Source organism: Pseudorasbora parva, chromosome 3 (assembly GCF_024679245.1).
Source record: "Pseudorasbora parva isolate DD20220531a chromosome 3, ASM2467924v1, whole genome shotgun sequence".
NCBI classification, from domain to species: domain Eukaryota; kingdom Metazoa; phylum Chordata; class Actinopteri; order Cypriniformes; family Gobionidae; genus Pseudorasbora; species Pseudorasbora parva.
Window position 1 is genome coordinate 4,855,201 of NC_090174.1, and position 27,971 is coordinate 4,883,171.

A 27,971-nucleotide genomic window follows, 5' to 3' on the forward strand; every position below is an offset into this window, starting at 1 on the left:
AACTTGCTTTTAAAGTCGAACACGTGTTCTCATGGAGTGTGTGTGTGTGTGTGTGTGTGTGTGTGTGTGTGTGTGTGTGTGTGTGGGTGTGTGTGGGTGTGTGTGGGTGTGTGTGGGTGTGTGTGGGTGTGTGTGGGTGTGTGTGGGTGTGTGTGGGTGTGTGTGGGTGTGTGTGGGTGTGTGTGGGTGATTGTGGGTGTGTGTGGGTGTGTGTGGGTGTGTTTGGGTGTGTTTGGGTGTGTTTATGTGTGTGTTTATGTGTGTGTCCGTACCCAAGAGACGCAGGGAAAGGAATTGCAGCTGAATGTTATTTGCTCTATGAAAGACATTGACAAAGATGAAAACTAAAAACTTTTCATTTATTTTAGTTCATTTTGCCAAATACGCATTACAGTTTTGGTTAGTTATAGTTTTTTTTTGTAATGCCTCGTTTTTATTTTTATTTCAGTTAACAACGTTTTTTTCCCACCTAGTTTTCGTTTTTCCGTTCGTTTTCGTTAACGATTATAACCTTGGTATGGAGCGCACAGAAACAACACAACCTCTGTCTATTTTCAGGCCTTCTTGCTTGGGTCTCTCCAGCACTGGAAAGCTTTTCTAATGTTAACGCAGACCCTAAAGTGTAATGTCTCTCAGCCATCTCTCTCTCTACAGTCTTTCTTTAAATCTCCCTCTTGCGTGGACACGCCCTCTTCTGCTGATTGGCTACAAGTGTGTTGTGCTGATCCACTTTCAACAGCATTTCTCAGAAATCACTTACTGCACCTTTATGTCAGACGTTTAATGCTTTCAGTTTGATTTTGTTAATGGTTTATTCATCTGCTTTTTTACTCTAAGACAAAGACGTGACAATACTGATGGATTCTTCAGTGGACGTGATGCAAACCGAGCCGCCAAAGGCATGATGGACGACAGCCCTTATAAAGAAAAAGGACGGTGGCGGCAGAGGGAGGAGAAATGCTGCTATCTGTGCGGCTCCAACGCTCACATCAAGAAGGACTGCCCGCTGTCCAAGTCTTTAGGTAGCTACACTCATTTCATTGTTTAAAGCCTATTTAGTTCTGCTGTAATTAACCAAGTGATGCAGTTTGTTCAAGAATCACGCAGTTCATCGTGTATTTCCCTTTGCAGAATCTTCCCCAAACACATACCAAAGAAGTCCTGCATCAGACAGGGACAAAGTATGTCAGATAACATCTTTATTACAGTTATCATTATGCATGAACACTGTTTTGTCTAGTAATTAAACAAACTCTTGTTGTATTCTGGTGTGTCTGCAGGACAGTCCTCAACAGGACAGGAGAAAGAAGCGCAAAGCAAAGAGGATGATTTTGGGTCCTGAAGCAGGTGACTACACTACATGAGTGCATGCAAATAGTTGTATTCACACCAGGGACAAACATTCATCCAGGGTTGTTATTATCATCAACTAAGGGGGTGTTTCAGGGTTCCCGCAGGGTCTTAAAGGACAACTCCGGCGAATTTTTATGTTTATCTTGATCGTTATACCTTTGTGTATTTTTTTTGTCCTATTGTCATTTGTTTATAAGTATATATTTTATTACTGACCGTTTACTTGACTACTTAATTACTTGAAAACGTTTAACTTATATTAAGCAATTGCTTATTGCTGTGGTTTACTTTTTGGTCATATTTCCCCCAAAGCAATCGTGTTATTAAAGATAGATAGCACACCAGCCGTTCTAATACCAAATAAGATTCATGCATTTTGTTGCCATGTGTGACTATTGTGCATTTAACATAATAATATGGTTAATGTGGCATCCTAATTATGAAAAAATAAAAAATAAAATTTTCACAAATTTATGGAAGTGACCACCACAAAATCTAAAAAATAATTTTGATTTAAAAAAAAGTAACGTGTGTGTATGAATGTATGTGTGTGTGTGTAATATATATATATATATATATATATATATATATATATATATATATATATATATATATATATATATATATATATATATATATATTATATATATTATTTAGATATTTGCCAGCAGCCATATCACCCTGCAGCCCAAGACTGGTTTCCCACTGAAGCTAAGCAGGGCTGAGCCTGGTCAGTACCTGGATGGGAGACCAACTGGGAAAACCAGGTAGCTGCTGGTAGAGGTGTTAGTGAGGCCAGCAGGGGGTGCTCAACCTGTGGTCTGTGTGGGTCCTAACACCCCAGTATAGTGATGGGGACACTGTACTGTCAAAGAGCACCGTCCTTCGGATGAGACGTTAAACCGAGGTCCTGACTCTGTGGTCGTTAAAAATCCCAGGATGTCCTTCGATAAAGAGTAGGGGTGTAACCCTGGCATCCTGGCCAAATTTGCCCATTGGCCTCTGTCCATCATGGCCTCCTAATAATCCCCATATCCTGATTGGCTTAATCACTCTGTCTCCTCTCCACCAGTCAGCTGGTGTGCGGTGAGCGTTCTGGCGCAAAATGGCTGCCGTCGCATCATCCAGGTGGGTGCTGCACATCGGTGGTGGTTGAGGAGATTCCCCCCTTCTATATGTAAAGCGCTTTGGGTGTCTAGAAAAGCGCTATATAAATGTAATGAATTATTATTATTATTATTATTATATATATGTATGTATGTATGTGTGTGTGTGTGTGGCTATATATAAAATGTGTATGTGTGTATATCTGCATGGTGGGATTGAAATATGAATAAGTGCAAGTTTACTTATACTTTGTTCAATTTAAATTAATTAATTTGCTTTGCAAGTAATTTAGTGATTCTGCGTTTCCTTTGTATGTTTTTTTTTATGGTCTTAAAAAGTCTTAAATTTGACTTGGTGAAACCTGCACATACTCTGTGTTTACATGACACGTTTTCGTCCTAAAAATGATATGTTAGCTCTTCCAACGGCTCACTATCCATGCCCCTGGTGCGAGCTCACCACGCCCTTGGCATCGGGAGTTAACGCAGTTTGAGCCAGCGGCTCGATTGATAAGACTCTGTGTCTACAGACAATTCACCCTCCTCCACTTCAGGTGAAGGTAGAGGAAAAAAGTGTGTGGAGTTCAGCTGTGAACAGGGGTTTAGTTACCCTTAAAACAGTTGAAACGCTGATGTCTATGGTAGTGACCTCATTATTAAAGAATTATTATTATTTAATTTTTTGGGGTCCAGAAAGCTTATATCATTTAATTTTATAATACATTTTTCAATTTTTTTAATGCAAATTTTTTTTTTTGTTACCTTTTAAATTGCTAGATTTTAGTAATGAAGTGGATCCAGAAATTATTCACAGCATTTCACCTTTTCCACATTTTATGTTATAGCCTTGCGGCCGTTTCACAAACACAACATTTATTCATTATTTTTTTTATTTCAAATCCATTATTTTTTGTTTTTGAACACGGCTTGTCAGCTTGCAATACACTCTTTCATAGATGACATGTTTACACGCACTACATTTAAACAACGTTTTAGTCAATTCATTACTTTATACATTTATATTTGTATAGCCAAGTACTTTAGATTTATGTTATGTTGCTCACACAAGTGGCCAAACATTTAAACATAGACCTATGTTATAGCCTATGTTAAAATCAAAAACATTTTAAATGTAAAACTTACAATAGACAAAAAAATCTAGTCTTTCATTTTTAAATATTTTTTACAAGAAATCTTGCAGGTCATAAAGAACTTTGTTTTTCCACCTCCAAGAAAGGACGAGTGCTCTCCATTATTTCTCCTTTTTTACCTTAAGGTGTCGTTTTCCTTGCTTTACCCGAGGCAAAAAAGCCATGCGTTGACTCTGAAACAGAGTAGACTTTAACTTATAGACTTGGTGTGGAAACATTCGCCACACTGCTGGGTTTAACGCGATGATGGATAGCGAAGCAATGGAGCGTAGGACTATCCCATTGCGTACAGAGACATTTGAACTATGCAAGTTGATCACACCTCGTGTGCTGTAAAAATACAGGAGCAGACTCCCCAGACCAGTTGAGCTTGGTCTGGTGATATCCAGACAACTCTTAGTCCAAAATGGATTAAAAAATCAACCAATCAGAGCAACGAAGCGACGCATAACATTAGTTGTCAAATGTCAACAGAACTCAACTGCACTGTGTTGCCATGTCTGCGTTTTTTTCCGCGGGTTGTTTTCTATGTCCGAGGGTTGAAGCGACTTTTAAGTGATATATAGACCCATGAGTGCGAATTTTAGCAGACAACCTTGCCAAATTAACACACATTTTACATTAACCCCCCCCCAAGAAGCTATTGTTTTGGGCTAGTAGTTGGTGGGTTTTGTTGTAATAACTTGGCAACCCTGTCTGCACATGCGCTGAAATAAACGATCCTTGCCGGTGTTGTAAAAAAAGAAAGTAATTTAAGGATACACAGAGTACTTACCCAACATGATCATCATTTCTGAGAGAAATAGTAAAGATGAAAGCAGATACAAACAAGCTCTCCGTTTAGGATTTGACGAATGCAACCCAAGCCCATTTGATGACGTGATTACTTTACTGTTGATCATCTGTCCATCATTGTCTAAAACCCGCCCTGATGATTTGATTGCTCTGAACAGTTTCTGTTCTGCAAAATCACTCCTCTATGGATCAAGTCCATACCGAACTACCCGAGCTCAAATGTTGTGGGCGGGGCTGAGTTCGGCTGGCATCCAGGTTACAAACGATGCCCCATAATGACAACATTAAAGAAGTTTGTTTGAAATCTTCCAAATTTTCCAATTCCATCAATTAAAAAAAAAATTATGTAACACATTTTATGACTCTTGATGGCCTCATATAGCTCTATATGGAGCAAATGAGCTGTTCCACTGGGTCCTAAAGTCTGTCCTTGAGTGTATTTTTTCAATATGCTTTCAGATACACATTATAAAATATTTTTTCTGTCCATTTTTAGCGTTTAAGTTTTCTGTGTACTGAAGTATTCCTCACATTCCATTCATTCCTAAGGGGGTCAAATTGACCCGTGATGGAAGGATTTGTTACTTTTTTTATTGCAACCACATAACCTTGATTCCAGTCAATTTCTTTTTGTGTGTAATCGTGGATTGAAGTGCGACCAAAAGTCTGATGAACACTCGATAATAAAAAAAGACCTGAGGGAAGGATGACAAGCAGTTGAACAGGTGTACCTAATAAAGTGGCCAGTGGGTGTATAATTGATCATTTCCTGTTATCACATAATCCATGCTGTGTTTCTCCATTTCGCCATCATATTGTAGGTGGTCTCGCCAACAGACATGCATCTGTAGTCGCGTCTGTGGAGAAGTGGAGCCCTTTCAAGTGAAGGAGCCATAAAGTGGCTAAAGTGGACTGATCTACAGCCCGAGTCCAGTATTATCCTGAACCCCAGTTAGAACACCTTGATCGATGTGCCTTTTATAGGTGTCTAATTTTTAGTTCTGTCTTTTCTAATTGTGGAATGAAATTGATGTTTCTCATTTTATCTGTTTTTATTTTTTTTAAATTAAGAGTCCAGTTGATTACCCTTTGTAATTTAGATCGTAGCCTTGTTGTGTTTTTTATTTTATTTGCTTGAATAGTTTTAGTAACAGAACTTTGCACATTTGTGCGTCGTGTGTGTGCGTCGTGTGTGTGCGTTGTGTGTGTGTGTGCGCGTGTGTGTGTGTTCCAAGAAGCATTTTATTTTATATAAAAATGTACATAAAGAAATGTCGGCTGGGGTCTGTGTATTTACAATTATGCTAATATTAATGCAGGTTAATTGAACTTTTCAGTTTGACTGGGCTTGGTTTTAGTTGTTAAGCTTTATTGTATAGTTTATAGTAGTATTATTTAGTTTTTGCTGAATGAATTGCATGCTTCAATGAAAGCTACATTGCCTACCTTGCATTTGATGCAATGTCAAAAAACAATGAAGTCCCTCCATATCCGTAAATCAAGTTTTTTTTTTTTTTTGTTTTTTTTTTTTGACAATAAATGGGTTTTTGTCATATTGATGTGTCTGTACTTAGTTTTTTTCATTCATGTGTAATGAATTTACATGTTTCATATTTCCGGATGTGTTAACTGTTTTAATGGCAGACATTTGGTCTTTGAACATGCAGGTATTTGATTGACATTTCACCAATGTTATCAGATCAACTACTTTTTAATATATGTAGTTTTGTTCAGCTTAAATAGATAGAAATGGTTGCTGCTTGTGTGGAAAAGTCAGTCGACCCCACTTATAATTTGTTAGTGTACTTGCTAATTTTAGCTTAATTTAAGCCATTTCGTTATGTGCTTCGTCATTTTTTTAAATTATTTACATTTAATAATTGTAGTGCTTCAACGTTTTTAATGTTCATTTGGTTTAATTTTTCAGCTAATAATTTATTTCAATTAACAGTTCAGTTCAGTTAACGATAATAACCCTGGTTATTAGAATGATGCAACTATTACAGTAAACGTTTTTTCGAAAAAACAAAATTTAAATTTTTTTAATCATTAAATTCTTTATAATCATTCAGTAAATTAGACGTCATCTGGTTAAAATGAAACGTTAAAATAAATTGCTTTATATCAAACGTCACATGGTGGTGTTAAAGTCTAGTGTAACGGTCACTCATAGGCTTTAAACGCTGTCACTCAAATAACCAACCAATCCTGTGCGTGCGGTGAGGCGGGTCTTCCTTGCATTACCTCCACTGAGCATTTATTTTATATAGATCGGTAATTATTTCCTCTGGTGTTTACAATAAATCCTTCTAATAATATTTTTTATAATCATTCAGTACTTAATAATCATTCAGCAGGCTAAACGTCCTCTGACGGTGCGTTAAAATTAGTTGCGTAATATCACAAAATGTCACATGGTAGCGTCAAAGTCTAGTGTAACGGTCACTCATAGGTTGTATACGCTGTCACTCAAATAACCGACCAATCCTGTGCGTTTGGTAAGGCGGGCCTTTCTCGCATTACCTCTGGTGTTTACATCCAAACACGAAAGTGCTTAAGTAACTTCAACATGTCAGCCTCCATAGCACGGGCGACTGTAAGGGCGGTGAGCAGAAGGAAAATACTGTCAACGAGAGCCGCTTTAACGCTGGTGAGTGTTGACTCCGTTTTCAACACGATGACAAGACCGAACAAACATTTAGTTCTCAAATACTTGAGATAGCATACATGACAGGAGTTTAGTCGTAGCCAGAGCTCGGATATCTGATCAATAACGGCTAACAACAGACAACGTCGTCCGCTTGGAGACATTGGGATGGATATACAAACTTCAAAACTTGTTATTGCTATGTGGTTGAGTTAAGTTAAATTTGACGTGAAGGTCAGTCTTAAGGCAGGTTAGCCTTTAGCAGATGCGATCAAGCGCTTAAATCATGTTTATGTATTAAGCTTCAGCAACAGAACCTTCTAGATCTGCCCACTAAATATATTGTTGTAAAGTTGTTGTCTTTAACATCACTTGTTTGTCCTGTCCGGGTGAATAGGAGTGTTTGTTTAGGGTGAAGTCAGGACTGCAGGCGTTCAGTGATCTGTGATCAGATAACTGGCCCATAATTTGGGTTTGTTGTTCAAGACCCTGATCCTGTCCCAATTTCAGCATTCCTCTGCTGTAACACACGTACTGAGTACGTGCTAAAGCTGAAATGGTTTGTGTACTGGGAATCTTTATACTATAAAACAGGGGTTTTCAGACTTAATGATGCCATGGACCCCCTAATATGATAAACCTTTATAAGGAACCCCCTTCTTAAAATCCGTATATTTTGATGTACGAAAGAAATAAAAACATTTAAACGGTTAGATAAATAGTAAGTGTGACACTATATTGTTTCCCCATCTTAAATTAGCTATTAATGTTGAATGTATAAACCTGAAGAACATTTTTAATTAAAATGATTTGTATACAATTTTTACAAATAATGTATGCAAGCAGCATACATACTACTATGTTAAGAAAACTGCCTTACAACCCCAGTGAGAGAGATAAAGGGGACTATAGTGAGAAACTCACTAAAGACACAAAGCAATACAATTCTAGAATTTATATGGGAAGAAAGGAGAGAAACATTTAGAAATGAAACTATTAGAATATTCGGTAAACTTTATCCTATTTTTTTTTTTTTTTTTTACTCTCTGAAATTTTCTGGGGATCCCTTAGAACCTTCTGGAGTGCTGTGCATTTGCATATTACATTGTGCAATGCTAATTACATATTTAATCGTTCTCAGAGCAGTTTTGACTTTCTTTACTATGTGTAATCCAGTTTTTGCAAGCAGTCATTTAGCAGATGCTCTTATCTAAAACAACTTAAAGTAGACTTTTTACCTTGCTTAAATAGAGTGACATGTCAACTAATATGTCACCATACTTCCCCATTTGATTACTCACAGTACAGCAAGATATTTTTATTTATTACAAGTTTCTGAAATATTTTGGAATTTGATTTTTTTTTTAGGAATAAAAATTCATAGAAATTTGGTAAATTAATGAACAACCTTCAGAATATAAAACTGAAGTTTGGTGTAAGTGCTGCTGAAGTAGAGTTTTCTGTGCAGCATTTTACCCTTAAACGCATGAACGGTTCCCAAATTATTATTACGTATTTGGGCACATTTGCTCAATAACTCATTACCTTTTGCATCTTGGAAGGGTTTGATTTTGGGCAGATAGTTTTTACCATCATCATCACTGTTATCATATGGGCTCATTTCCCAGTACATTCAGCATCTCATATTCACCATCTTTAACATATTTTCAGAACTATTGCTTTCGGTGTCTTTAAAATCAATATGCTGACCGCTTCTTCACCAGATCCACCTTTAAGCGACGGTGACACTAATCTTTGATTGTAGTCGCCGAGCCATTTTTTTAAGTTTCGCTGATGATACTTGTATATCGTTTTGTTTAAGTTTGTGGAAATTATGAATGAAACATCACCTTGAGCAATATAGATTGATTGCACTTATTGAGATTTAATTTTAAGTATGTAAAATATACTTACACTATTAACAAACCTCAGGTCACTAGTGGCCTTTATCCCTATACACTTTTTCAAAATAAATTATTAGAAAACAGACATTCCTTTATATTTGTTTGCGTTGTTTATAATGAATACGTTAATGGGTACATAACACACACAATTTCTGCCAGTCTCATGTTAATCTTAAATCCCTATAGAGTAGTATTACATCCTTCATAACTCAGAATAGTCTTTAGTTTTATCATATTTATAAAAGACAGATGCGCTGTACCGATTCTTTCTGAAAGCAGCCGAGCTTGTGGAGGCGTGCAGTGGGTGGAGCTAAAGACACACACGCACGCACGCACGCACGCACGCACGCACGCGTTGGTCTATGTAGTTTACAGGGACTCTCCATAGGCGTAATGGTTTTTATACTGTACAAACTGTATTTTCTATCCCCTTACACTGCCCCTGCCTCTAAACCTACCCATCACAGGAAACATTCTGCATTTTTACTTTCTCAAAAAAACATAATTTAGTATGTTTTTAAGGCCATTTGATATGTCCTCATAAACCACATTTATAGTGTAATACCAGTGTAATACCCATGTAGTTATACAAATTTGTGTCCTCATAAACCACATTAATAGGCACACACACACACACACACACACACACAGAGAGAGAGAGGTGATTATTATTAGATGACTTTCTATATTCACTATTCATTCGTGTCTTCACTTTATATGCATTTGCGCACTGATTGCCAACAAAACACACACATTTGATGCAGTTTCATTTACCGCCTGTGGTTTACACTCATGACCGGGAACAAATGTTGGCATGTGAATCAACTCTAACAGTGTAAAAAAGTAAGAATTCATGAAATAGCATTAGACATCGCCTTTTAATGAAAACTAGAAGGTTGATGTCTAAAATGAAAGAGAGGGAGGATAGAGAATGAAGTTAATAAATGTGTATTTTGTATGTTTTCTTACCACTAGTCTGAAAAGTAGACCTGCTTCTGAAACAAAATAACCCACAATCACAAAATTGACCAGTGCATGAAAATAACACTGGTTTTGCCTGTAGTGTCTTGCTTTAAAGGCCTTAAACCAGCTATCTCCCCTCATCACGGTCAGCCTTGATATGAAGCACTAGCCCATGCAGGCAGGCTTCCACTGTCAACGGGACCTCAGACATCCTAGTATTTACATTCGCTATATATAGCCTCTTCCAGAACTCAGAGCCACATGTGAGTGTCTAGACGTCACACAAAGTGGTTTAATCTGGATGATTTAATGCATCAGATTGTTTTTGCCCAGTCACCCATAATTCACCAGACATCAGCATCTCCACGTTCTTTGAGAAGAGGAATTATTGAAAAGTGTAGGTGAAAATTTTAACTTAATATAATGGGAAAATAACAGATGATGGGACGGTTGTCAGATAAACTATATACTGTATATCTTCAAGTTACTTTTTTTTTAGTTAAAAACTTAATTTGAATATTGTCTTTAAAGGAGACTTCAGGGGATAAACAACTAAAATCGCTAACTAACTAGTTGACGTCTCTGTATTTTGTTGTAAAAATGATCACCATTACATTTTCAATCTTAAAAAATGAGTCTTTTCTTCATTTCCAGACGCCTTCAGCTGTGAATAAAGTCAAACAGCTTTTACAGAATAAACCAGAATATGTGAGTATTTGTTTTCTCATTATTCGTCACGAGGATCTGCAGCCTCTCTGATGCGCTCTTCATCTGTCCTCACACAGATTGGCCTGAAGGTCGGTGTCCGAACCAGAGGTTGCAATGGCCTCACATACACTCTTGACTACACTAAAGAGAAGGACAAATCAGATGAGGAGGTGTTGCAAGATGGTGAGTTTACAAATTACAATATTACATTTTTATTTACACTACTGTTCAAAAGTTTGGGGTTGGTAAGATACATTTTTTTTTTTTTTTTTTACAAGAAGTCTCTTTTGCTCACCAAGGGTCCGTTCTTCATTCATCGCTTAACACATCTGAGATGATTTGACAGATGCCAGATCGTCTAATCGTGATAACTGATAACTGACTGCAATGTAATGACATTATTTTAAACAAGAAAATCACACGCCTGACGAAAAACTTGAATTTCTGGACAGTTTACGTGTGCCTTGAAAAGCGTTATATAAATCGAACAAATTATTATTATTATAACGGTTCATTACGTAAGATCTTTATACTCCACTGTAAACATAGTTATGTATATTATATTGCATTTCTGTTAATAGATCCTCATAAATACTACACACTGCACCTTTAACGCTTAAATGCATACCTCAGGTCGTTAGCGACCCAAGACGTCATTCAATACCCTGCTCCTCATTATTTTTTTTAAGTTAGACATCAACCTTCTTAGCATTCCTTAATCAATACATTTTAAACAATATAACAAGAAAACAATAATAGAATTATAATTGAATGCCTGTTTTTTCACTAGTTTTTTGTCAAAATTGTATAGGATCGCTAATGACCCGAGGTGTGTAGGATTGTATATATATATTTTTTGCACAATGATAAATTAATCTGTAATGACGAAATAGGGCGCAATTCACCTTTATTCCACAAGGTTCCACAATGTCTGATACGCAATGATGAAGTGACGTTTCACTCATAGTTACCTCTGACAGAAAACGAAACAATAATTATAATCTGCAAAACTTGAAATGGCTCAGTGATTTACTGCAGAGAGCAAGTACTAAACACAATCATATGTTAGTGTCACTGTCTCTTGATGATGGATGTGCTCAAGAAGCTGTCAGTGATCAAAATATTGATTTTGAAGACGTTGAAAATGAGTTTGGAGAATATGCTCGAGATCGCGAATATGAGGCAGATGCTGAAAGTACTGGTAAACGAGCTCTGACGAGGACCGATGATGATGGTATTAAACATCTGCTCACACTGAATCCTTCCAAGCTCCAAAAGGTGACGAAATAGGTTTTATTTTATTCTTCTGTAAGTGTAACTCTAACATCAGGAGTTTTATATATTATCATGACAGGTAGAGGTCTATCCATGTTAAATATAGATCCGGGTCGCTAACGACCCGAATATGTAAGAATGTTTGGCGAAACAGTCATGCATTTAAGGGTTAACGTTACTCTGTGCGTTCCCCCTGTGGCTGGTATGAGAGACGATATCGATATTAGAATATCAAATTAATAAAAACTGGATTACTTGTGTTGCTAAATGACGCAATTAATTAAAAAATATATTGTATGATGAAGAAAGCTCTCTCTAATTATGCTGTTAGCCACTAGGGATGGGACGATACACTTAAACTCACGATACGATGCACCTCGATATGCCAGGGTTACGATACGATATCAATTTTTTTTTCTTCTTTCCAAATCTGTGATTTTTTACCAACAAAGTAATGTACTTAAACGAAAGGTAGGATTTTTCTCTTTTTTTGCATTTTGGTTCTATGTTGTTTAAAAAAAAAAGGAGAATTTTTAGAAGTCCCCGACCACATCTTAAATAGGGGTGCCAATAATTGTGGAGGGCACTTTAGGGATGTCAATCGATTAAAATATTGAATCGCGATTAACTGCATGATTGTCGTGAGTTAACTCGCGATTAATCGCAATTTAATCGCACCTTTTTAGCAATTGTAAATGTATCTTAAATTAAGTTTAAATTAAGTTTTTAATACTCTAATCAACATAGGTATGGACAAATATGCATGCTTTATGCAAATGTACATTTATTATTAGTGAAATCATACTTATTCAATAATAATCAATACAGCATGAAGACTAGACATATCAAAGGTCATAGATATGTTTATCTAAGAAATTGTTCATGTCTCTTAAGACTAAACTTAAAAATAATGAGTAAGTAGTGATTTCTCTCATTTTAACAATATAAAGGGAGTTTTTACACTGGCAGTTTAATTCAGAACAGGGCAAAGTTCGTATGAAAAATTGTTAATGTGTACCAGTGAGCGAACCAGAACCACACCATACCTGGAGGAGGTCCTTCTTCCAACTACGGGCTATGCCTCAGATCAAACAGAAAATGCGCGCTGCGTTTTGTTATGTCTGCCCCATACACACACACACACACACATAATACACTAAATTATTTATATACAACGCAAATCATGCAGCAGTGCCATCTATCTTTATTTCGCGATCCATTTTTTTCGACCTCGATGCGTTTCGTCATGTTTTGTATCGCGATATTTTGTCAAACGATATTTCGTCCCATCCCTATTAGCCACTTGACAAAATAATGTCGTCTCTCACCTGTCTAATAAAGCGCATGACATGAAAGTGTCTTTGGTGTTTGCATGGCTTCTACAGAAATCGAGACATCATTGACAGGCGACAAAATGACACGGTCCATGTCTGGGTTAAAATAGTTGGAAGCATTTGAGATAAAGGAAGTTTTTGGATATTTTGATCTAAAAATCTTACATATTGTGCCTTTTAATTTCTTAAAAAAAGAGAGAAAAATATTACTGACCCCGGACCTTTGAGCTGATGTGTGTTATGTAAATCTTCCATATGCACATACACATTTTGTTGATCATATTTGTGTTCTGTTCCTCCAGGCGCGAGAGTGTTCATTGAGAAGAAGGCCCAGCTGACGCTGCTCGGCACAGAGATGGATTTTGTGGAAACCAAACTTTCCAGCGAGTTTGTATTCAACAATCCCAACATCAAAGGGACGTGTGGATGTGGGGAAAGCTTTAACATATGAACCTCGCCTCATCTAGAGCTCGACCTGTCCGGGACATCCCATCCAATCAATCCTAGATTTATGGGTAAAGAGCTGGAGAAAGAGACTGATGCATCATTTCCTGTGCTGCCACCAGTCACCTGTATTTCAGAAAGCACTGTTAGAGGATCATTAACGTAAACACTGTGTTTCATGAACTCATTTCACTATGGCTTGTACACACTTTGAGCAGATTGATGTGTATTTAACATGTGCCTGTATGTCATGCCACTCAAAGGAGAGGTAGAACTGCACTCCATTACATTGCTTTGTTCTCTTGTAAGAAAGTTGTGCACTGTTTAGTCATGCTGACACGTGTTTATATTTGATAATCCAGCTCTTGTGTTGTGCTGAGGCTTATCCCGATGAGCTGAACCTGCTGAATGTCGTAACACGTCTCCTCGTCCTCAGTGCTCCGGCCTGAATGTTCAACATCAGACATTCGCAGTTACTTCCTCCTCGTGGTGGTTTTGTGCACATTTGGTGGATTGTGGACCAGCAGTTCAAATCTGTAACAATCTACATAATATTAAAAGATTTGTCTGCCTGGTGCATGCTCATTTTAATATAACCTTTGCACTTTGAGCCTGCTACTTCTTACCCCATAATGTGATATTGTGCAGCACAGGAACTGATGCCCTTTAGAGAAGTTTTAAGATGCAATTGCTTGACTTGAACTTGTTTTCTGTTTGAAGTATTAGTGTAATATGTACATAACCATGTAAATCCTTCGACTGTCTTTTAACGCACAAATAAACTTACGTTATACTTCAGTGCTGTTTCTTAATTGAAATGCCTTTAGTGTCCTGAATGTGGCGCTGTTATTAAAGAAATAATAATACAAATATAGACACGTGTCCTTTTTTAATTTAAATGAATTCCCTCCCTGAAAAAAGCAGCACGAGTTTCCATTAATATCACTGCACTATTAAATACAGATATTTAAGATAAGTGTTTTTAAAATTGGAATATGCAGAGTATGATAAATGTGATAGAGAAAATAAAAAATACATTTATAAATAATGAAATGTTAAGTCTGCAATAATTGGTTAAAAGACAAATATAAACCGACTGGAAAAATATTTTAATTTGATCTTTATTTTTCATCCACAGACTTCTTATAACTTCGGCACATCTTAACCCTTTGGCACAAATCACCCCCGGCCCACAAGTTTGAAAAACTAGCATGATCCAGCAGTTAAGAGCTAACATCATGCTAACTGTATAGACTCATTGTGTTACATGCTAAAGCACTAAAATGTGTGAAATGTTTTCAAACTTGTCTATAATTGTTTAGACACTACAATCAAAAAACCTTGATCATAGAAAATTTACTTTGAAAGCAAAATTAAAAAATTAAAAATTGTAGCTTAAATGTGCTTAGCTCTCATGCCATGTGTCTCTCTTTGGAGGATGAGTAAAATAAATGGCTTTTCAAAATGATGTGGTCACATGACCAGTTTCTTCTATGGTTTTCCAGAAACAATGGGTGGAACTACCGGTACTTCCCCCCTGGATCAAATCAGCCCACTCCCCCCTATAGCTGGGGTGTATTTAGAGGGGTGATGAATTGAGAAATCAACTTTCCCTTGAGCTTTTGATATATAAAAGGTCATGTAATATAAGAATATCCTGTAAGTTTCAGAGTTGAAAACGTCCTTGTTAGTCTAAGAAAAGCTTTTATAGACACCAGGCACAGAAAAAGATTGTGTTTGCATCTTTACATCATTGTGCGACGAAACACACACCTCTACAGCGTCTAATCCAGTAGCCTCGCCCACCGACTCATGGAGCTGCGAAGAAGATAGCAAGATATTAGGGGTGGGAATCTTTTACCATCTCACGATTCAATTCGATTCCGATTATTGAGGCTACGATTCGATTCAAAACGATTCGATTTTGAAAATATCAAAATTAAATCCGCACCCGCCCAGACCCGTTAATATTTGGCCCGTCACCTGACCAGTGCCCGCGATAAATCACACGCTAAAATCATTCAAATTAAAATGCTTTATTTTTTATCTTGCACCTCTCAACATCAACAGCTTCATGAATGGGCCAATGAACCAGGCTCTGCCTTTAAAGACTCGTTGTCAACAATTTCATATACTCCTCCACTCACCAACTTTACTTTACTTCATCCATTGCTACTCCTGCAACGCTTGCTCCATCTGGGCTACGAGAGGCATCGACAAAAGTTGCACCCTCGCAGTGGTGGTGGTGACGTGATGGGTCAAATGGCATATCGTTGTTGTGTGTATGTGTAATGGTAATTTGGACATAGAAATTGTAATACAGTATATTCGAGGGGTGAATAAGGAGGCGGGAACCGGCGAACATTTAAAAGACTTTAACCAAACAAAACGAAAGTAACATGGGCAGCCCCTCACGGACATCTGCCACGCACACACACAATAAAACGTAAACACAACTCAACGTCAATCCAGGTCTGGTGATCTCTCGTCCTTATATGCCTCAGGCTCCCTCAGGACTCGAGACCGCAGGTGACGCTCATTCGCCATCACGCTCTCGCTCGCTCTCTCGCTCATCTACCTCGCCGCAGAAATATTGCACATATTTTTCATCTACTACCCGCCCCCTATCCACCCGTTTTAGCCACTTTTATGCCCGTCGCAGGACTCTACGTCGCGTATAGGCTAGTTACAAAATGGAGGCGAACAGCCAGCTGATTTGCTTAATTTATTAAATCGATTCTTGGACATTTCAGATCGATTCTGAATCGTTGCAAATGAGAATCTAGATTCTTCTGAATCGATTTTTTGGCACACACCTACAAGATATTGCGCTATTCCTGGTTGTGGAAGAACACAGTCGCAGCATAAGCTTCCTTCAGATCCTAATATTAGGAATGAGTGGTTTTTATATGTAATAGAATTACATAGTTATAGATCGTTTGGCTTATGTGTACGTGTCTAACAGAACATACCGTCTTTAGCATGCTGAACTCAGACATGAATGGGCCAGGACTCGCAAAGCCCAACGTCCCGGGGCTGTGTGTTTTCCAGACGGGCTACCAAAGCGTAAGCCTGTCGGCAGCACGATTAACCTTTCTTGTTCTGTCATCTCTCTCTTGACTTGACATTTGAAGGGTGTGCACGTGTGTGTGTGTTCGCGCTTATATTGACCGATCATGCAGGCCATGTAATACAAAAATAATAGTCCAATCCATCGCGGGTGGATGAGAAATAAATCATTGTGTTTGTTTGATAAAGACGTTTACTGTGGTCGAGAGAATCATTCTGGTTGCCGCTTTCAAAACAATCCCTCATGTGAACTGACAGGGGAACAGAAGCTCTTTAAATATGCAAATATTATCCAATCCTAGCCGTGGGCGTTTACTTCCAAGTCTCCAGTGCAGAAATCTTCATTTATGTTCCAAAGATGAACGAAAGTCTTACGGGTTTAAAACGACATGAGAGTAAATAATTAATGACAGAATTTTCCTTTTTGGGTGAACTATCCCTTTAATAAAGCAAGAGAACCTTATAAGTCAGAAGCCCAGGACGTGAACGGCTCCAAGTACAGCGTCACGTGTTGTCATCTCTTATTTATGGTTATTTATTTTCTTGGTGTGAACGGGCCTTTATCCAGACTCATAAAACAGCTGAACGGACTGCAGTATTCCTGATAAGCCTCACAGATCAGTCTATCTGTATATTATATCTTAACTACAGCTTGAATGAATTGCAACTTTAACTTGCAAGCCTGCCAGCATATACAAAACCTGCCTCTCTGTCAACTCCCCCACATATATATTAATGTGTGAACGGAGCTGAGAAGATTAAGTTGTTGTTGCTGGACAGTCACTTACTATTATGTGTGAATATAGCCCAGACTGAAAGGAAGGGAAAAGCTCTGGCTCCTTTTCTTTTTAGACATAGAGTTTCCTCTTTTTGTATCTTTCACAGCTGCATGGGTTATTGATCTGTGCCCTGAGGATGGCCTTCCTCTGTCTGAATTAGTGATTAAACAACAAAAACACTACCTAAATGAATATGAAACACTATATCTTAAAGGGTTACTTGTATCAGTAGAAACCCTGGAGTATATTCAAATGATTGTGCTTTCCCCCCTAATATCCCCTGAGAGGAGAGATTTATGCATTTTATTTCTGGACAAATTCCTCCTATGATGCAAATTGACGATATTTACATCATAGGAGGAATACTTGCTCAAAGGCTAAAGGCTACAGCCAGCAGAGGGAGCCATTTCCTCATGTTTTGAGCCTGTGCATGGGGATGGAGATCACACTCACAGCTCAGCTACAGGCACTCATTTAAACAGAGCTATGGTGAGCAATGCAAGTCTTTTAACTTCTCAAATTAATTTCTATGAAAGTTATGCTTGCAAAGGCATGAACTGAAACGCGCCAGACTGAACTCGCGTTGTGAATGTATGCCGCGAGTGTAGTCGCGATTACCTCAGCTCTCATCACGAGAGCTCATTTATCTGACTCCTGCAGTCAGTGCTCAGTGCTGTGATACTCGCGCGGTGACTCACTCATTATATTGAACAGACACGTTCAGTTTTTAATTGTAGTGTCTTCTCTAACTCAGTCACTGTAATCAACTTGGTGGCTTTGGGAATGGCCTCACAGGGCAGCGAAGCATTCTGGGAATTGTAGTCTTTCATCCCCATGAGACAAAAATACATTTTCTGTCTTTTCTCAGTCTAGAAGGCGCCAAATTCAAAAATAATTTCACATTTCTACTACATTGATGACCCAGTTTAAATACAGATTCATCTTCCCAGCGCTGAAGTACCGCTTTAAAGCGGGGGTGAAACACTCAGTTTCAGTCAATCTCATGTCAATCTTGAGTACCTATAGAGTAGTATTGCATCCTTCATATCTCCGAAAAGTCTTTAGTTTTATTATATTTATAAAAGAAACATAGGCTGTACCGAGTCTTTCCGGAAAAAAACGAGCGCCTGGAGGCGTATCGAGTGGGCGGAGCTAAAGAATGACGATCGTGAACAAAGCGGTGACGTCCTCAAGCGTGGAGAAACCCATGGCTATCTCAGCTAATACAGATATGATCCAGAATCAGATCCGGAGGCTGAAATAAATTGAACAGGAGAAACAGTAACAGCAGGACGTCCGTCTCTGTGGTATGGACTGTATTTAGTGGCCTGTCAACATTTGTGTGTGTTTACTCGCAGTTTATGAGGACATGATTCGGTTTATGGACTATTGTATGCAACTAAACCTTAGCAGTAGCAAGCAAAACGGTTTTGCACGTCAGACTAGTGTAACGTTATACAGAGAACAGCAATGGAGTAACCGTTAGCACATTTGAATGAGGAAGCACGCGATCGTGTCGTTTACTGATGTTTACTCAACAGCACAGACATTTAAAGCAGTTTTACTCACCGACTGCTTCCAAAGCAGGACCGAACCTTTATCGCTGGGACCGCTCCGTCAAAAATTATTTATAAGTATTTTTGACACAGAAATACTCCATCAAACGTCCAACATTAGTTTTTGAAACTTTGTCTATGTTTAGGATGGGAATCCAAGTCTTTAACAGTGAAAAAAGCTCATCACGCATGACCCCCCCCCCCCCCCCCCCCCCATAACAATATACAGTACCAGTCAGAAGTTTGGAAACATGAATGTTTTTTGAAGGAAGTCTCTTCTGCTCATCAAGACTGTATTTATTTGATCAAAAATACAGAAGAAAAACTGTAATATTGTAAAATATTGTTATACTTTAAAATATAATATGTGACCATGGAGCACAAAACCAGTCATGCGTCATAATATTTTTATTTTATGCCAAAAATCATTAGGCTATTGAAGATCATGTTCAATGAAGATATTTTGTATATTTTCTACTGTAACAATTATTATTAGTAGTAATATGCATTGCTAAAGACTTCATTTGGACAACTTTAAAGGAGATTTTCTCCATATTTAGATTTTTTTGCACCCTCAGATTCCAGATTTTCAAATAGTTGTATCTCAGCCAGATATTGTACAAACAAACCACACATCAATGCTTATGTATTCAGCTTTCAGGTCATCTCAATTAAAAAGATTGACCCTTATGACTGGCTTTGTGCTCAAGGGTCGAATATTCCTGTGATCAAAGCATCATTACTCCAGTCTTCAATGTTCAATCGTTCTCATATGATGATTTATTGTTATATGTTGGAAACAGATGAATATTTTTTTAATAACCTGTGGTACTTTTTTCATGATACTTTGATTAACAAAAAAAAGAAAAGAAAAAAAAAGAAAAGAAGAAAGAACAGTATTTATTTATAGAAATATTTTGTAACGATATACAATACCGTCAAAAGTTTGGGGTCAGTAATTTCAGAGAATTAAATAGCATAAATTCACAGAAATTCAATTTAGCCAACTGAAAAATTTAGATGTGATCAGTCACTAGAAAATTTTTCAATTGGAGACATGATTTTTATTTATTATTTTTTTGTAGATATAGTTAGAAAATATTTTTATTGTGAATAAATGCCATAGGTGGATATATAATTGTTTGACTTAAGTATTGCTGAAAAGCTCTGAAATAACCAATGACAGATGTTAAACATAGAAGATAAAAATGCTATATATTTTCTTTTAATCGAGTGCCCTGGGCGACACAAAAGCGACACCTGCCGCTCCCGTGGGACTGTTGCCATGATCACGCGTGTGCGCGCTGCGCGGGCTCTATAGCGCCCTACAGTGCGCGCTAAAACACCCGGGAAAGACCCCGTTTACAAGCACCATTCCACCTGAAAACACTGCATTCGACTGAGATACCGTATGGTACAGAATGCCGGTCATCTTTCACTACAACATCCATCCCAGCATTAGAGAAGCATGTCTTCATTAAGCGACTCTGGCTTTGAGGAAGACCTCAAGAGTTCTCCAGTGAAGAGTTCCCGATCAGACTGGCACGAGCGGGATTATGAGGAGAGCTGCTTTCTCATCCAGAGACACAATGAGCTGCAGTTCCTCGCGCAGAACTGCCTCGCGCGTCAACCACAGGTGAGACGATCATACACCTCACACACACAAACACACACACAGACTTAAAAAGCGTTTTTATAGCGTATATTATTATTGAAAAAATGCATGCATTTATTTAGGAATTAAGCATTTAATTGATCAAAAATGTTAGTGTTTACTAAAAAAATATATTTTTAATTAAAGGCACAATATGTAAGATATTTGGATTAAAATATCCACACAAAAAAAACTATTAGAATAGTGTTATATATTTCTTTGACTGGTGTGTGTACTTGCATTATCCCAAATGTTTCCAAGAATGTTTAAATCTAGAGAAATAATATATTTTAACTAGGAACTATGACATCATATCCGACTCTTTTTTCCGGTTTTATTTAGTAGAAACCATGAAAACATCAAAGACAATTTTATATATTAGGTTAATATGTTTTATTAGACAAGGTTGGATACATACAAGGTTGGATTTTATAGACAGAATTGTGCAGTAATACAGCATTTACTTTGCCATTAAATATGTTTAAAAATTAATTGGAAATGCAGCACAAGCCATACAACATTTATTAATAGTGATCTAGCTACTGCATTGTGAACAAGTGTCTCATAGCAGCCACGGAGCGAACGCACAGAGTAGCATTATAACATCACTCTCAACACACTCAAATGTATCTAATATGATAAAACAGCACTGCGTTATCACACACACACACACACACACAGTGCCGCCACTCCCACCACGCGCATCGCGCATCACGCGCAGGGCACCAAGTGCTGAGGGGGGCACCACGATAAATTTCTGTCTGCACCCCCGTCCCGGTCAACAAATACGTGAATGCGACACCCGCGGGCAACTTTAAAATGATGCGTAGGGCATCAAGATGGCCAGCGGCGGTACTGCACACACACACATGAGCGGAAGAAGCTGAAGCAGTGACTGTGGCAGAATAAAAGCTCCGCTGCTCTCGAGCTGTGTGTCGCATTTGTCTCGCATTAGCAATCGCTCCAACGGCTTTCAGCCCCCTCCTGTTTCAAACCACATGATTTTGCCCACGTCCCGATTCTTTCCACCAGCTGTGAGGTGAGGACGACCAGATCTCCCAAGATTCTGCCTAAATCTCAGCATTTAAGGCTACGCCTTTGCTTTAAATATGCAACCTCTTGGGGTCGAAAAACTACATAGTGTTGCTTTAAATCTATTCTTCTTATTAAATAATCCTGAAAAATGCATTTAATATGTTAGTGTTCCTGTTATCCGCTCTAGCGGTTAATAAACAGAATTGCATGCGACTTGCGGAAGAACATTGTAGCCGGAGCTACTTCTCTCTGTTTATGTCTATGGCGAGTCACGCAAGGACCGTGCACCTCCGCAGCGGAACCTACCAGTCTGGCCTGAAATAGTCCCAATATAAACACTTATTATAAGTGTACCATTAAAAGGTGTACCATAAGTGTACCTTATTAAAAGTTATGGACAGCAGCTTTAAAGCAAGACCATATCAACAGACGAGATTGACATCGCAAAGCCCATTAGAAAAAAATAGAGCCACGTTCTGTATGAAGTGTTAATACAACAACGATGGATCAAATACACAACACAAATAAACTAGATCGATTAAAACCACAACACAAAACAGCTGATTACCGTGTTCTCTTCTTCCGCCATGCCAATTGCTTAGTTTTCGTTAACTCCGCCCACTTCCGGCATGAGACTGTGGCGTGGCGCTGTTGTCCTCAGACTGCTGTGAGTGATGTATATGGGTTCTGCAGTTCTGCAGTTGGTTATTATTGAAACCTACCCATCACAAGAAACATTCTGCATTTTTACATTTTCAAAAAAAACATAATTTGGTATGTTTATAAATCTATTTACCTTGTGGACATAGACACACACACACACACACACACACACACACACACACACACACACACACACACACACACACACACACACACACACACACACACACACACACACATATTCAGACACATTTTGAACGTGTAACTCAAACGCTTCTCTAAACCTACCCATTTGTGTATTATAAAAAAAACAGGATATAACAGGCAGATACGACTGCAGGCACAATTTATTCAGAAAGTACAAATAGTCCAAGTGTTCTGAGGCCAAACGATAGATTTGTGTGAAGAAAATCCCCAAAAGCGATCAGCAACGTTAAGTCCATCCGCCAAAGATTAATAATAGATTTCACATATTGCCGCTGGAAGAAACGTCACGTCAGCTTTGACAGCATTGGCTGTCGTGTGTCTTGTGACCAATTGCGTCATTACGTCAGCTTTGATTGTAAAATGCCATTGGCATTTCAGTGGGACTTTAAATAGCAGAACTGCTTTAAGCATTTGTAATAATCAAAGAAACCTACAACACCACTACTGTTGAGAAAACAAGCATTTGTGCATTTGCACTTGTGACCTAGGCTGCATCCGAAATCACACACTCTTGAGTATGCACATATTTTGAATAAGTAATTACTTCACGACCGCTAAAAATGTATGTTCTACTCTACTAGTATGAATGTAATCTAGACATAGACCTGCTACATTCGCCATGCTGTCATTATCATGTGACCTACAGCAGTGGTTCTCAAACCTGTCCTGGGGACCCCTCACCACTGCACATTTTGCATGTCTCCCTCATCAGACACACCCAATTCAAATCTTAGAGCAGGGCTATTCAAATCTTACCCTGAAGGGCCAATGCAGTGCAGAGTTTAGATCCAACCTTAAACAAGCACACCTGAACATGCTAATCAATGTCTCCAGGATCATTAGAAAATCACAGGTGAGTGTGTTTGATCAGGGTTGGAGCTAAAATCTGCAGTGCATTGGCCCTCCAGGGTAAGATTTGAATAGCCCTGTCTTAGAGTCTCTACTAATGAGCTGATGATTTGAATCAGGTGTCTTTGATGAGGGAGACATGCAAAATGTGTACTGGTTGGGGGTCCCCAGGACAGGTTTGAGAACCACTGACCTACAGGGTCAGTTGCGTTGCTTCACTGCTATTCACAAATCCTCTCCCGTGGCCTCATGGGATAGTAACGTGTCAATCATATACACACTTATGCACAGAATCTCACCAGAAGTAGTAGATCATCCAGGTACATTTTGCCTACTCTTTTATGAATGTTGAGAATTCAGACATACTTCTTTTGCCACACGCTAGTATATAGTAGGGAAATATGCGATTTTAAATGCAGACCTAGATATTCTTACGACAACTAGCCAGTCTCCTCTATTACTGTTGTTCTTACTTTTATAAATGATAATATTGCTTTGCCTGTTAATTTTGACCTGCTTTTGTTTATATCCTCGTAGATTACAGCAGAGGCTCGCAGCAAACTGGTCAGCTGGCTCATAGCAGTGCACAGACAGCTCAAACTGTCTTTTGAATCATGCTGCTTGGCTGTGAACATCATGGACCGTTTCCTGATCACGACCTCAGTCGCTGCAGACTGCTTCCAGCTACTGGGAGTGACATCTTTACTGATCGCCACAAAACAGGTGGAGAAGAGCGCTCTCTTTTACTCAGCAGGTTCACTGTGGTTACAAAACTAGCACTGTTTATGGTTATTGTCATTAACATTAGTTATTGGGTATTAAGGCCGATTTACACCAAGAATGATAACTATAAAGACAATAATAACTATATTAGCGTCCATAGCATCGGACGATACCGTTCTGTTTTTTATAAGCGCTCTGCAGTTTTGTCGTCTGTCGCTTTAAATGCTTGTGCTAGCATGTTTCTAACACGAATTAACAGATTGCTAACATGTATTAACATATTGCTAGCATGAATTAGCCTGTTTCAACACATTGCTAGCATTAAGTAGCACGTCATGTTTTAGCACATTGCTAAAAATTAATGAACACATTTTTAACATGTTTTGACACATTGTTAACATTAATTAGCATGTTCCTAGCACACGGTTTAGTACATTGCTAATGTTTTGACACTTTGTTGGTAGTTTTAAATATAGATAGACTGTCAGATAGATCGAATTAATACATCACTAACATGTTTTAGCTTTTTGCTAAAATATGCTAACATTATCCATCCATCCATCCATCCATCCATCCATCCATCCATCCATCCATCCATCCATCCATCCATCCATCCATCTATTCATCCATCCATCCATCCATCCATCCATCTATTCATCCATCTATTCATCCATCCATCCATCCATCCATCCATCCATCCATCCATCCATCCATCCATCCATCCATTCATCTATTCATCCATCCATCCATCCATCCATCCATCCATCCATCCATCCATCCATCCATCCATCCATCCATCTATTCATCCATCCATCCATCCATCTATTCATCCATCCATCTATTCATCCATCCATCTATTCATCCATCCATCTATTCATCCATCCATCCATCCATCCATCCATCCATCTATTCATCCATCCATCCATCCATCTATTTATCCATCCATCCATCCATCCATCTATCCATCCATCCATCTATCCATCCATCCATCCATCCATCCATCCATCCATCCATCCATCCATCCATCCATCCATCCATCTATTCATCCATCCATCCATTCATCCATCCATCTATTCATCCATCCATCCATCCATCCATCCATCTATTCATCCATCCATCCATCCATCCATCCATCCATCCATCCATCTATTCATCCATCCATCCATCCATCCATCTATTCATCCATCCATCCATCCATCCATTAATATTTTAAAACTAAAACCAGCACGGTGTTAAAACATTTTTTTTGATTGCTAGAACATTGTTAGCATGTTTTAACACATTGCTAGTATGAATTAACATGTTTTTTCACATTGCTAACATTAGCATGTACATTAGCATGTACACTCCTACTGAAGTGGGTCAGAAACACTCTAAAGTTCAACTAACTGCATTTCAACTAAACTATAATACATTTTCATTTAATTTAACATGTAGTTCATTTCACACTTAAGCATATCATTTCTGTAATGGCAAGAAAAAGTATACTAAAGCGTTCTTCCTTTCCACAAGGGTTAGTACACACTCTTCAGGAGAAATTGATCACAGTTATAGACACATAATGTGAATCTGAGTGTGTTCTGATTGTATGTGTGTTTTCCAGGTTGAAGTGTATTCGCCTCGCATCACACAACTTCTGTCGCTTTGCTGCAACTCTTTCTCCAGAGAACAGCTGTGCAATCTGGAATGCCTGGTCCTTCTCAGACTCAATTTTAGACTGGCTGCACCTACTCTGGCTTTCTTTCTGGACTATTTCACCAGTCGCCTAACGGGTGGAGCCATCGATAAGATGGGCGGCACACAGGACACAAACGCGTGGCGGGAGCACAGAGCGGCTGAGATGAAGTGGAAATGGTTGGCCTGCAAAGTGTGTGAACTGAGTCTGGCTGACTACACGTTCAACAAGTACATGCCTTCTGTGATTGTGCAGTGTGCTGTGAAACTGGCCCAAGATCTGCTGGAGACAGGGTCCACAGACAACAGCGCTGGCTCACTGAAGACATCCGAGTCTGTCTGTTTTGAAGAGGATCCACCGCTATTTCAGCAATGCACAGACGATCTGAAATTGTTGGTTTCTCTCAATCAAGATGCAGTCCTGGACTTATAATCCATTATATCTGTTCATTCGTTCTATAAAACGATCACATGGAACATTTGCTAAAAATGCAAAGATGGTCCCAGCATGCAAAACATACCATGCTGGATTTTTACTGTTACTGAATTGCGAGTGCTCCTATTATGCTCCTAATTTAGTTTTGGAGTCTCCTACAACAGGTTTACATACATCAAAGTTCATAAAACACAATAATTATTGAAAGTGAAAGTAGTAATAATTCATTAATTCCTGAAAAGTGAAGCCAAAGAGCCTTGATCGCGCCCCCCCAGGTGGTTGGTCCAAGTATAGCTCATAAACTCATCAAACTAAACAACCCAATTACACTTCAAAAAAGTTTTTTTCCAAAGATGGTTTCTGTCATTTAAGGGAGTTTTTATCACGCTGATGTAGTTTCAAGTGTTCGTTTTTTAAAATAAGTTTAGTTTTAGTTAGTTATTTGATGCTATAAAAACGTGACGTCATGATTGACAGCCTCTCTGAGTGAAGTTGACACTGAGGCACCAATGGACTTCTTTAGGAAGGAGATTGGAGCTTTAGCTTTAATTTCTACATTTCCATAACTGTTTATTTTACACTGACATAATGATTTGGAGTTGTTTTACAGCTAACAGATACTGCGGGAGTGTGGGTGGGGTTTGATATCTGGCTTTACTTCCTGCTCTCTACTGCACAGCCACAGATCTCAAATCTCCGCAAGATGTCAGCGCTATATTCGGACATTGGTGGCTTCACGTTCTACAATAGAAAATAGTGAAGGGGTATCGTCCATATTTTTTTACAGTCTATGGTTGTGATTGGTCTACCGCATACTCGTGCATCTGAAGCTAACGCCCATTACCATAACTGAACTTCAGCTCCGTAGGCTTCCTAAAGCGCAGCGATTGTACACAGTTAAGACAGTAGCAACGACGATTTTACCTTATCAATCTGAGTGCGAGTCTGATGATGAAACATTGGAAGAACTAGTTATTCAACCCAAATCTCTATCACAAGACTTGAGCAGGAAGTTTCTCAGTGATACGCTAGTCAGTTTGGGGTACATCATGAGATGTTGCAGCTGTAATTCCTCCCATCAGCATTAACTCGTGTATATTTCTAATTTATTATGGTGCTCATGCGGGAACTGTATCAATAACAGCACATACTGTACGTTAGCCCAGCAGTAATGTGAATGACTGATGTAACATTAAAGTTTGTAAAACAAATCTGGCTCCATCCTTCATCTTTACTCAAAGTAGTAAGAACGACAGACAATCTGCATTAACAGACACAGTTTCAGGTAATAGTGGCCCACAGCTGATCAGCAGAAGTATTTCAGTAAGACAGTAATAACGTGAGTTAGCCGGAAACTTGCACACTATAAAACACAAAACCACAGATTTACCTGGAAGAAAATATATACATCAATAATGATTCAAACTTACAGGTTGTGATTTAAGCTGGTCCAAATAAACTGGTACTGACCCATCTTTCAAGAGCAAGTGTTTTGCGAATCCCGCGTTGAACTGTGAAAGAAGCAGTCATCAGTAAAAAGTTTTTACTGAGTAAGAGTTGTTCAGAGGCGGATGATGTACAACACAGACGAGTATTATGCGAATGTCTTTTCTAGTGTTGTAGAACTGCCACACAGTGAGATTCGA

General features: G+C 38.5%; 3 protein-coding genes and 1 pseudogene across 3 annotated transcripts in view; all 4 read left to right on the top strand.

Annotated features, from left to right (window-relative positions):
* Positions 1-5,599, top strand: part of tut7 (terminal uridylyl transferase 7) — a 52,543-nt gene extending 46,944 nt beyond the window's left edge. The window contains exons 27-30 of the mRNA XM_067437604.1: positions 838-1,022; positions 1,132-1,181; positions 1,281-1,347; positions 5,227-5,599. Of these exons, the coding sequence (XP_067293705.1) occupies positions 838-1,022; positions 1,132-1,181; positions 1,281-1,347; positions 5,227-5,291 (367 nt within the window). The 3' untranslated portion in view covers positions 5,292-5,599. The remainder of the gene's footprint in view (positions 1-837; positions 1,023-1,131; positions 1,182-1,280; positions 1,348-5,226) is intronic.
* On the top strand, positions 2,017-2,133 carry LOC137072180 (5S ribosomal RNA; annotated as a pseudogene).
* Positions 5,600-6,897: 1,298 nt separating the features above from the next.
* Positions 6,898-14,478, top strand: isca1 (iron-sulfur cluster assembly 1). The gene is made up of 4 exons (XM_067437612.1): positions 6,898-7,055; positions 10,574-10,627; positions 10,705-10,810; positions 13,539-14,478. The coding sequence occupies exons 1-4, from the start codon at positions 6,975-6,977 to the stop codon at positions 13,685-13,687; spliced, it is 390 nt and encodes a 129-aa protein (XP_067293713.1). The 5' UTR covers positions 6,898-6,974; the 3' UTR covers positions 13,688-14,478.
* A 5,932-nt stretch (positions 14,479-20,410) lies between these two features.
* On the top strand, positions 20,411-27,714 carry LOC137071699 (cyclin-O). The gene is made up of 3 exons (XM_067439886.1): positions 20,411-20,720; positions 24,030-24,215; positions 25,819-27,714. Exons 1-3 carry the CDS (start codon positions 20,553-20,555, stop codon positions 26,320-26,322), a joined length of 858 nt encoding a protein of 285 aa, XP_067295987.1. The 5' UTR covers positions 20,411-20,552; the 3' UTR covers positions 26,323-27,714.
* Positions 27,715-27,971: the final 257 nt, after the last annotated feature.